Source organism: Camelina sativa, chromosome 19 (genome assembly GCF_030686135.1).
Source record: "Camelina sativa cultivar CO46 ecotype springtype chromosome 19, ASM3068613v1".
Taxonomy (NCBI): domain Eukaryota; kingdom Viridiplantae; phylum Streptophyta; class Magnoliopsida; order Brassicales; family Brassicaceae; genus Camelina; species Camelina sativa.
In genome coordinates, this window is record NC_141898.1 from 23,110,375 (window position 1) to 23,121,256 (window position 10,882).

A 10,882-nucleotide genomic window follows, 5' to 3' on the forward strand; every position below is an offset into this window, starting at 1 on the left:
ACTGCTGCCCTAATATCGAAACTTCTTGGGATCTTTAGCGATAAGAATCTGAAGGTTATAGTACTCTATTAGAAAACGAAAAAAAAATTGTATATGTAACCATTTCACATTCCAAGACCAACTCTTACAGATGTATGTTGTAACAACTTCAAATCAAATATGAAAGATAACAACGACCCAAAGAGGAAGAAGAAGAAGATGACCACTGAATACAAATACCGTATTGATCCGGCTTTTCTATCCACAAGTTCACGATTCCTATCATATATATAAAAATTTTAGAATACCATAAATATAATCATTACTGAAACATTCAAGCTTTTTATTCTATAACTGAGAAGCCAGATGGAGAGACCTCAGTTCACGAACCTGTGTGTTACTGCCCGATACTCCCCAAGAGTCGTTCTACAGCAGCGTTAACGTTACCATTGGTTGCAAGCAAAGCCCTTATGTTCTCTGCTCTGTCGTAGAATCCCATTTCCTGCAACTGTTGCAACTGAGTTGCGTAGCGCTCCTCGGGAGGAACTGGAATCAAATAGACATGTTTCAATCGAACCATCTTAACAAATACATAAGGTTTTTACAAAACGGGTATAGTCCTAAGCAAAGCAAACCATTAGGTTGGTTTGTGCCACTCAGGCCACCAGCACCAAGACTGCCAAACATATTCATCAAGGCATCCAACCCTGCATTGTTGCCTGTCCCTACTAAAATAATTTACTCAGTAAGCTACAGATGATATACAATAACGATATATACATGCGCCAAAGTAAAACAATCATGAAAGCAAGGAGAACCAAAAAGAGTATCTACTATACTAAGCGACCAGGATAATAACGCCTTTATACTTCAGATACAGAAAAAATCTTTAAGAGTACCTGTGGCTGCACCAGTTTGCCCCGGATCCCTACAGAGAAGATAGATTTGAGAACATGAATACAGATTAACCAAAATCAAAATACAGAGATCATTCACACACTGACAGCTTTTGTTAAAAATGCAAAATCAAAAATGTTTAAGGCTCTAATCAAGTTTATTCCAACGATTTAAATGCTTTATAGTATAAAGGTTACTAATGATCAGACCAATAAATCATTCAAGAGTTGCTGGGTTACTCATGATTAAATCCTTCTCTTAATTGATATAGAGATCGTTCACCACCAATAGAACTGTCTGTTTAGCTAGTTACACTATTTGTGTAAACACGAAACAATCCAAAATACATTTAAAATATGTAACGGACATGTAACTCCTCAACAATGTTTAAGCAAAACAAAACAACAGAAGGCAGCAAAACTTACTGGCTGGTCGTGTTCCTATTCTGAGACATAAGTGATTGCTGTAGAGTCATCATTTGCTGAAGACCGAAAATCAATATAAACATCAGGTTTAAGAAACTTCGTTACTTGAAAAATAGCTTAACAATACAGAAATGTTTCTTTGGAGAGAGAACATATTTAAAATTCATATGCATACAGACAATAGAGGACCAACTGACCTGCATCATCTCCGGAGAGCTAAACTGACGAAGGAAATCTGGGTTCTGCATCATTTCCCTCAACTGAGGGTTCGAATCTAGCATGGTTCGGAGTTGTGGGTTGAGATTCATAAGCTGGAAACAAGGGAAAACATTAAAGGCATGTTCACAATAGCAAAAATGTCTGAAGTTCAGATTATTCTGGGTGTTACCTGATTCATGTATTGTGGGTTTGATAGCATGCTTTGCATCATCTGCGACATGGCTGGGTTTTGCAATAACTGGCCCAATTGAGAAGCATCTGGAGTGGCACCAAGCGGGGAATCCGCTCCAAGCATTTCAAGGCCACCAAGACCACCAAGTCCAGGGCTTCTCGCATCCCCACCAGGATTTGTCCTTCCAGGGGCAGTTGTCGGGCCTGTTAAGTACCCCCCACGAATATGTTTAACAATGTTTGGTGCATTATGAGTAAAAGTTTAACTAGAAAGAGCAGCCTAGAAACTTATCCATACACAAACTACTGATAACAACGAATTGTGAGAACTACATGAACTCACCAATTTAGTATAAACAAAACTGTTCCTGAACCAGTGTGGTAAACTTCCAATTTCTTATAAACAAGCCACTCACTTTTATTAAAAAATTTGCATCCTTCAAAAGACGAGTAAAATTCCACAAGAAATCACGAAGATGAGAATGCAGTTATTTACCACCGGTAGCACCCCAAGGATTAGGTAGAGGATTTGCATTCGGAACACTATTCCCTGTCCCCGTTTCAGCATTTGGTGTAGAAGAGTTATTAGAAGCATTGCTTCCTTGTGTAGTACCTCCTTGGTTTCCCAGGAGAGCAGCAAATGGATTGGAGCTTGTATTGCTTCCAGCATTTTCAGACATAGTAGTAGCATTCAAGAATGGTTCTTGGACATTTTCATACATACGCCTAAGCATGTTAAACCCCTCAGGCATAGACTCAATATTACTCATAGCTCTATCGGTATTCCGCATCATCTCACGCATAAGCTCCGGATTTCTCGCCGCCTCTAAAGTTTGGCGAAGGATGCTAGGGTCATTGAGCACATGACCAAGCTCAGGATTGCGATCTACAAGCTCACGCATTTGAGGGTTACTCATAATCATACTCCTCATAAACTCCGGGTTGTTCATTAGATTCTGAATGGCTGGTGTATTCATCATATCTCTAACCATGTTAGGGTTTTGAGCTAGTTGTTGCTGTGCCTGCTCAAAATCCTGAAGACCAGCTCCAAATAACCCAGGCATAGCATTTCCACTACCCAAAGGATTGAATCCAAGCCCAGGGAACAAAGATTCGCCAGGACTCGCTCCTCCTCCTAGATTCGAGCTATTATCTGAACCAACCCCTCGAGTAACACTAGGTGCAGTAGTTTGGTTTCCAACGTTTGCTGCAGGGGCAGAAGGTGGTTCTGAAGAAGGTGCAGAGCCTCGAACCATATGAATAGTATGATCAGCCTGCAAACCTAGGTATAAAAATATTCCACAGAGAATAAAAACATTAAGGGCTCATGACCAAAACAATAAAACTTGGAAACACTATCCAATAAAATGAGATCACAGTAACATATACTAGACATACTATCCAGGTAAACGTTTCCTTCAGAAACAAAAATTAAATTGTATGGATCATTTATTGTATCACTAAACACTTCCATTAGCAACATCTTCATATTCGTCCCATCCCTATCACAATTCATACGGCAAGAGAAACTTTTATCTTTCCAAACAAGCAACCCTATAAGATTTCAATTCAATTAGATCCACAGAAGTAGAGAAATCCCCAACACAGAATAGTAAGAAAATTACCATAGCTGAGGAGAGTCTGATCGTCCTTGAGGATCCGACCTTTATAAATCAAGCGCTGCTGATTGGCTGGTACATCGCTGCTCTGAGCCACCAACTCTTTGAAAGACTCCACCGTCGATTCGAGACTCGTCTTCACATTAAATTTCGTGCCGTTGGAGCACCTGATGTTCACAGTCACAGCTTCTCCTTCACCAGTCTGCGGCTGACTCGAATCTCCCTCTCCACCCATTTCTAATTTCCGGATCCTAATTTAGTTCAACAAATCGCAGAGCTCGCGAAATCGATCAGGAGCCCTAATCCTAGATTTAAAAAATTGGACCAAGATTGAGAAGACACAAAGCTCTAAGTCGGTTCGGTAGATTTCTTGAGGGGAAGGATATAAACTCAGCAGATACGACGAGAACGAAACAAAAGACTTCTTCTGTTTCAGAAAGAACGAATCGACCCGAACGGGGTCGGGTCGGTTCGGGTCGGATTGACAGTCAGAGCCAGGAAATAAGGGTCGGGTCAATCGCAAAGGCCCAACAGGCCTATGTTACTCTGTTCTATTGTGTCGTCTAACCTCATGCATCTATGAAGACTATGAACGACATCGTTTAACTCAGAATCACTCTGGCTTAACTTGTCTCCTGCCAAAAACCTCCTAGCTATGCTTCCTTCAAGAACCATGCTATAACCTGCAACTACACGAACCTTTCTCTCCTTCACTAACCTCCTCATGATTGCTACATCGCCCCATGATTTCTCAGCAGCAAACACGCTTGACGCAAGCAAATACCCGGAAGAACACAAGGGCTCGAGTTCAAGAACCTCAGCTACTGCCTCTGAGGTGATGATCCCATTTTTCAAATGGTTTCTGCAACCGCTTAGAATCGATCCCCAAGAACTAGCCCCGGCTTTAACGTCTTTTGGAAGGTTCTTGATTAATTCCATGGCCGTATCAATCTCTCCAGCTCGGCTAAGCATGTCCACAATGCAAGAGTAGTGTTGCAAAGAAGGTTTGTGATCTTTTTCTACCATTGATTTGAAGATCATGAGACCTTTCTCTACCAATCCTCCATGATTGCAAGCTGATAACGCTGCCAGATATGTCACAGCGTTTGGTGTGTAACCTTTTTGTTTCATTTCCTCGAACGAAGCTAATGCTTTATCAGGCAAACCGTTAATAGCGTAAGCTGATATGACCACGGTCCAAGACACGACGTTTTTTGAAGGGATTTGATCGAATGCCCTTCTCGCCATTTCTATGGCACCACATTTTGCATATGCATCAACAATAGAGGTATCAACTGAGATGTCACTGATGGCTAACCCTCTCCGGATAGCAATTCCATGTCCCCATTTGGATTTTCTCAAGTCTGCTGAAACTGAGCATGCGTTAAGAAGATTTATGACAGTGATTGCATTGGACTTACAATCTCTCATCTGACAGAAGATTGAGATTGCTTCATAGGGGCGGCCAGAACGGGCTAATCCTGAGATCAGTATGCTACATGACACCACATCCTTATACCTCATCGAATCAAGCACGGTTCTTGCATCATCAACAAGACTGCAGCTTGTATATGCATCCATCAAAGAACTCAAAGCCACTTCGTTAGACTCATATCCATGCCGGATTATCACGCAATGTATTGACTTGCAGGGCAATGGCTGCTCAAAGAACTTACAAACCTGGAGAAGCGTCACAAGAGTAACTTCATCTACTTCAACCGCCTCTTTTCCCATCAAACGAAACATCTCAAGAGCCTCATCGTACCTTTGGTTATGTACAAACCCAGCCAAAATCGAATTCCATGAAACAATGTTTCTACAAGTGGTCTCATCAAATACTCTAAATGCTGAATCAACATCAAATACTTTGGCATACATATCAATGAGTGAATTGCGTACAAACACATCTACCAAATCAAAACCTCTCCGTATCGAAAATCCATGAACTGATCTTCCCACATCAGTATCCTCCAAAACCGCGCAAGCCTTGAGAACACTAGTCACAGTTACACAATCAGGCTCTGTTTTCGCCTCATTAACCATCTCTCTAAACAACTTCAATCCCAAAACAGGTTCCTGGCTTTGCACATAACTTCGAATCACCACACTCCATGAAATAACATCTCTTTCAGACATTTCATCGAACAGTTTACGTGCACTCGAGGAATCACACTCTGAGTACATACACAAGACCGAGTTTTGAACAGACGAAATCCCACAAAACCCACTACGGATCACGTAGCCATGAATCTCCTCTCCATCCAATCGTAAACTACGGATCACAAGAACCAATGTTGACACATTAGGCTCAAAACCCCAAACTCTCGACTTCGAAAACCACCATAACCCTTCTTCCTCAAAACCATGATCGAGAAGCCCAAACACAATTATGTTCCAAGAAACAGAATCTCTCCAAGTCATACAATCAAACTCTCGTATCGCAGAGCTCAAGTCTCCACATTTCATGTAGAAATCAGCAATCGAGTTCCCAACAGAAACGAAAGACTCAAACCCTCTCTTCAACAGACTCGCTTGGATGCATCTACCTTGAAACAACCATGAGAGCTTAGCACAAGCTTTGAAAACGATGGGGAAAACAAAAGGATCGTTAAATTGAATTCCAGCTCTCTGTATCTCTGAATACCCAGTGAGCACTTCCCTCCATCTTCCATTAACGGAAGCTTGCTTAATCTTTGATGACAAAGCTTCTAGCTTTGAACACAAGTGTGATCCCATTATACCACACCTAAAGTTTCAAGCTTTCACAGCAGAGTTGTGTGAAAAGAATGGTTTTTCATAATCTGTTTTAAGCAGTTATTATATTACACACACAGGTACAAGTACAAGTACAACATATGTTTTGTTTTCTCTATTTTGGTTGTTCCATATAGTAGTATACATACGAATTGGGTTCTGATGATCTTTTAACAAATACAAAACTAGAAAAGAAAAAAAGAATCTCGTGGCTTCAAAACAACACTAGCGAGCTCGAGCCATGGTATGCCTAGGACGAAATGAAGAGAGATGTTGTGGGCGATAATGGCCTTGTTGTTGACGGACGGATGGGGAAGAAGCTCTAGTGGTAGTCCTTCGCTCCAACGGTTTCTCATTAGCAGCTTCTATGAGTTCAAGCGATTCCACAACTTCTTTCATGGACGGGCGGTCCTTAGGTTCGGGTCCAAGGCATTTTAAAGCCAGTTGAGCGACTCGGAAAGCGGATTTGAAAGGGTACCTTCCTTCTAGACGAGGGTCCATTATGCTTCTTAGTTTTCTTCTTTCGGATAGATGAGGTTTGATCCATTCGGTTAGATTGTGTTGCCCGGTAGGACGAGTAGGATCAAGTGCATGTAAACTAGTTAAGATCTCAGCCAAGACAACGCCAAACCCGTAAACATCGCTCTTTACATACAAGTGACCTGTTAGAACCAACCAATATGTTCACATAAACTGTCTTGTAATGAAAAACCAAAAAAAACAAGAAGACAAGACAATGTAGTACCTGTAGCAACATACTCTGGAGCTGCATAACCTTGTGTACCCATAACCCGTGTTGTGATGTGAGATTGACTCGCAGAAGGACCTAATTTCGCCAATCCAAAATCTGATATCTTTGCGTTATATGACTGCATCAAGAACAAACCAATTGAATGAATACCATGCATGCTTGATGATTTGCTACAACATCATTCAAATCCATAAGCAATCAGTATTTTACTTACCCCATCAAGTAGGATGTTTGAAGCTTTGAAGTCTCTATAAATTACTTGCTTCTCTGAAGCGTGTAGGAACGCTAATCCTTTAGCTGCTCCTATTGCGATCTTAAGCCTTATCTCCCATGAGAGCGGCTGCACGGAAGAACCCCCTGGAAGAATAATAGCAATTCCAATTTCAAACCATGCGGATTAAGGAATCATCGGAGTGAGATGAGTTGTGTATAGTATGGTATAAGAAGAAGGTTCTTACTTCGGAAGAGATGATTCTCTAAACTCCCTTTCTGCATAAACTCATACACAAGAAGCAACTCTTCACCTTCCAAGCAGTATCCCAATAGTTTCACTAGGTTCGGATGAGAGACCCTCCCAAGAAAATTTACCTCACACTGCACAAAAACCAAGTAAGAATCCAAACAGTAAACAAACAAAAGAAACTCCACATTGCATACCAAAGAAAACTACAATCCCATGATTCATTTGGTAAGCTGACTCTACTCACTTGCCATTCCTCGAATCCTTGGAAGCTTTCAGCATTTAGTTTCTTAACAGCAATCACGGTTCCAACGCTTTGTTTCCCAGGCGTCTTATCTTCAAGCCAGCCTTTAAAGACTTTCCCAAATCCTCCTTCTCCAAGAACATTCTCAGACTTGAAATTCCTAGTTGCAGCTCTAAGTTCTGCTAAGCTGAATATCCTCAAATTCGGAATGGGAAGTATCTGTCCTTCGGGATAAACATCTTCACCACTTGTCACAGAGAACCCGCTATTGCTAGAGATGTTACTTCCCCTTGATGTTCCTGTAGTCGTCGTGTTGTTTGATGACTTTAAAGCTCCTACTTCCAGTAATAACCATAGGAAAAAACCAAGTCAAGCCCACAAAACACTGAATCACAAACAGCATAAAAACATAGTCTTTTAATCAAAAGATCAAAACTTTCATAGAACACATATGAGATAACACCAAAAGAACACTCTCAAATCCAATTAACAAAGGCTAAAACCACACACAGAGACGTAAAAGCGTAACCTTTATGCATCAAACAAACAAGTACAACGTATCACGCAAGTTTAAGCCAAACCCAGATAGGGAATTCAGTAGATTGAGAGAACAAACCTGAACTGATGTTACCAGTAGAGGTAGGTGTTGTTGTAGGAGGAGAAGAATCAGATGAAGAGCTCCAGCAAAGTCCCATCCCAACAAAAGAAAAACTAAAGCCAAACTGTTTTTGTTACCCTCTTTCAAAATAAATACAAGTATCTGTAAATCTTAAACAATTAAATACAATTCTTTGTCAGGCATGATTTTATTAATATGAAGTCAAAGAGAAAGAAAAAAAAAAGTGGCGTGTGAAGCTAAAACAGAGTACTTTACAAGAAAATATTGATGGATAGAGATCGGACAGGTATCGTTTAAATTGGGTGTGAATGATTAGAAGAAGAAGAAGAAAGAAGATAACTTTTTTATTCTTTTCTTTTTTAATTCGACGAAATTTCTTCTCTGACAAATTTATTTATTGTTATAGAATGAATTGTGGTGAGAGAGTTTGTTTTGTTATCATGAGAGCATTGAAGAGAGATGAGAGAGAAGACTAAGTCTTTACAAGAATGGTGGTGGTGCAATGGATCATGATGAGACTACCAAATAATGAGAAAATACAGATTATCCTCTGTATTTTTCTTCATTTTTGAAACTTTATTTTTACTTTTCAACGAAGTCACTATCTCTTTGAAATTTATTTTGCTTTCACCTTTTAACCTACTCAAGATTTTCATAAATATTAGTATTAATATTAAAACGTGAAAGTAGAAAAACATATTCATTTTCTTGAAATTATAGTCAAAAACAATAGTATTGTTTGATGATGTATGCTCTTTCAATATTTGTCGATGACATTCATTTATTTTCTTTATATAGATATATAAAAAAAAATGAATGGTAAAGCTTCCAATTCAATAAAAGATGAATGAATAGCTCTTCATCTTTGGTAATCTATTTACAGATTTTTCTTTCACGGCATCTTTTTGGCCCTTAAAAGTATAGGACCATGACCCCGAGCCCGAATATGTTGGTTTGCATACGGATAGATAAGAAAAAAAAAACAAATATTTGTCAAGAGTTCATTCATGGACGTGATTTTGGCGTTTTAAGTATGTGATTTTGATGTGAATGTGAAAACTACTCAAGAAAAAAAGGTCTTATGAAAGTCGATTCACCATTGTCACTAATTTTTTTGTGCGCAAAGACCTTTTTCTTATAATTTGTTTCTTGTTTTCTATTAGATCAAAAGTTTCATTGAGTGTTTAACGTTTCTACATCTAATAGAATCGATCTGTCATTTCGTGTATCTATATTAACATTTTTGAAGTACATTTTGTGTTATGTCCTTTACGTTTTGTTTATTTAAAAAGTTATTTACAACATTAACCCCTAAAAAATTTCTAAAACTAACATTACTCCAGATTTTGTTTCCTAAATAGTTTACATTTCATTCCAACTAAAAAATAACAGCAATCAATATGAAATTAAAAATTCTCATATATTTAACTACACATTTTGTTGTGTTTTGAGATGTTCTATATCTGAATCCTTCGCAAACAAAAAAAATACAATTTGATTCTCATTTTGTTTTCCAAAATCTGTGAGCTTTGATTATTACCGTAAGAAAAACTTTGATTGGCATTTATTTAAATTAACATATATAAACTTAATAAAAAAATTAACTATTACGAATATGTAAAGTTTAAAAAGTCTAAAATAGATGAGTTATAAAGAAGACATGTTGGAATTAATAAAATATTATTAAATTTGTATTAATACGGGTTAAATCTTCATTTAATTATTTATCAACACTACTAATATTAGAATATTTGACATAAAATCAAGTTGATTTAACTAAGATTGTGTAAAATAATTAAATCATTAGGAAAAATGTGACTATCATAGCGTATAAATTACTGATTATGTATTTAGATCCCTTATTTTTTTGTTATAATAATTAAAAATCAAAATAGAATCTCATACACTAAACAAAACAAACTAAATATAACAAACAAATGGTCATGAAATATATTACAGATTAAAAAATAATATAAATATTTAGCCACACAACAACCGAACAATTTAGTTATTCCTCTATTTACAAAACATCCAATATTTAACAAATAAATACAACATAAAGTATAAATTATAATAAAAGTAATAGTCCCATAGGCATAGACATAGTCTGATCAAAATTTTGTAAATAAATTTAGAAAGTAAAGTCTAACTTGGAAAAAAGTCTAATTTAGTAAAGAGTCTAATCTTAGTAAAGAGTCTTGTAAATCAAATTTAGCAATGACGATGTAGTTTTTTTTTTTTTTTGGAAGAACAACATACTACAAAACAAACGTGCACGTGTACGCACTTAATTTAACAAGTTAAGATTATTGTCCTGTACGCAGTTAGTTTAAGATTATTGTTTTTAGAATAAAAAAAATTAAGATGATTAAATGTAAATCATATGCGCATTTTTTATTAATTATATAATATAGTATGAACACGACTCTAATGTAAGAATGGCAGCCCTCTCACGCGTAATGCGTCGGTGGGTCAAACGATCCTGATTTTTGTGGAGAACAATATATAAGAAATAAAATTAAAACTTGATGTGCTAAAAGTATATAAATACAGAAGAAGAGGAAAATTACATTTGAAGTTTTTCTTTTATTGTTTTACCAATCTAATGATACATGACTAAGCCGGTTTAGTTTTGGTATTCCATTTATAGTTTGAAACTGTAATGCTTCAAAGTTCAAACTCTCATACGCTGTTGATCACGATATTAAAATATTTCCAACAATTTAGTGTTGCATTGCCAACAA

General features: G+C 37.5%; 3 protein-coding genes across 9 annotated transcripts; all 3 read right to left on the reverse strand.

Moving 5' to 3' along the window:
* Window positions 1-49: 49 nt before the first annotated feature.
* Window positions 50-6,122, reverse strand: LOC104767023 (ubiquitin domain-containing protein DSK2b-like). 6 transcript variants are annotated; one of them, XR_015590465.1, is made up of 9 exons: window positions 3,317-6,021; window positions 2,035-2,973; window positions 1,690-1,895; window positions 1,499-1,612; window positions 1,302-1,357; window positions 879-907; window positions 615-707; window positions 370-525; window positions 50-258 (listed from the first exon to the last, which is right to left on the reverse strand). XR_015590465.1 is itself a non-coding variant. In XM_087500470.1 (9 exons), the coding sequence occupies exons 1-8, from the start codon at window positions 3,543-3,545 to the stop codon at window positions 377-379; spliced, it is 1,659 nt and encodes a 552-aa protein (XP_087356596.1). In that variant the 5' UTR covers window positions 3,546-6,122; the 3' UTR covers window positions 50-258; window positions 370-376. The 6 variants fall into 6 exon arrangements, 5 of the variants coding, with proteins under 5 accessions (XP_087356596.1, XP_019096811.1, XP_087356598.1 ...); XM_087500470.1 differs by having other exon boundaries at window positions 615-704; window positions 2,188-2,973; window positions 3,317-6,122; XM_019241266.2 differs by having other exon boundaries at window positions 2,188-2,973; window positions 3,317-6,075.
* Window positions 3,824-6,046, reverse strand: LOC104767022 (pentatricopeptide repeat-containing protein At2g17210). Its single transcript, XM_010491034.2, has one exon. It carries the CDS (start codon window positions 6,044-6,046, stop codon window positions 3,824-3,826), a length of 2,223 nt encoding a protein of 740 aa, XP_010489336.1.
* Window positions 6,101-8,637, reverse strand: LOC104767026 (putative serine/threonine-protein kinase PIX13). 2 transcript variants are annotated; one of them, XM_087500474.1, is made up of 7 exons: window positions 8,394-8,637; window positions 8,136-8,287; window positions 7,523-7,854; window positions 7,274-7,409; window positions 7,030-7,172; window positions 6,810-6,933; window positions 6,101-6,726 (listed from the first exon to the last, which is right to left on the reverse strand). In XM_087500474.1, the coding sequence occupies exons 2-7, from the start codon at window positions 8,212-8,214 to the stop codon at window positions 6,290-6,292; spliced, it is 1,251 nt and encodes a 416-aa protein (XP_087356600.1). In that variant the 5' UTR covers window positions 8,215-8,287; window positions 8,394-8,637; the 3' UTR covers window positions 6,101-6,289. The 2 variants fall into 2 exon arrangements, with proteins under 2 accessions (XP_087356600.1, XP_087356599.1); XM_087500473.1 differs by having other exon boundaries at window positions 7,523-7,857; window positions 8,394-8,622.
* Between the last annotated feature and the right edge of the window lie 2,245 nt (window positions 8,638-10,882).

Bases quoted from the DNA above. Each gene is read 5' to 3' on its own strand.
- LOC104767023 (XM_019241266.2), bottom strand. From the start codon at position 3,545: ATGGGTGGAGAGGGAGATTCGAGTCAGCCGCAGACTGGTGAAGGAGAA. The intron at 2,974-3,316 runs GTAATTTTCTTA...TTTTATACCTAG, and splicing joins TCAGACTCTCCTCAGCTATG to GTTTGCAGGCTGATCATACT. The intron at 1,613-1,689 runs GTAACACCCAGA...CCTTGTTTCCAG, and splicing joins ACCCACAATACATGAATCAG to CTTATGAATCTCAACCCACA.
- LOC104767022 (XM_010491034.2), bottom strand. From the start codon at position 6,046: ATGGGATCACACTTGTGTTCAAAGCTAGAAGCTTTGTCATCAAAGATT.
- LOC104767026 (XM_087500473.1), bottom strand. From the start codon at position 8,214: ATGGGACTTTGCTGGAGCTCTTCATCTGATTCTTCTCCTCCTACAACA. The intron at 7,858-8,135 runs GTTTGTTCTCTC...TATTACTGGAAG, and splicing joins TACTGGTAACATCAGTTCAG to TAGGAGCTTTAAAGTCATCA. The intron at 7,173-7,273 runs GTAAGAACCTTC...TTATTCTTCCAG, and splicing joins AGAGAATCATCTCTTCCGAA to GGGGTTCTTCCGTGCAGCCG.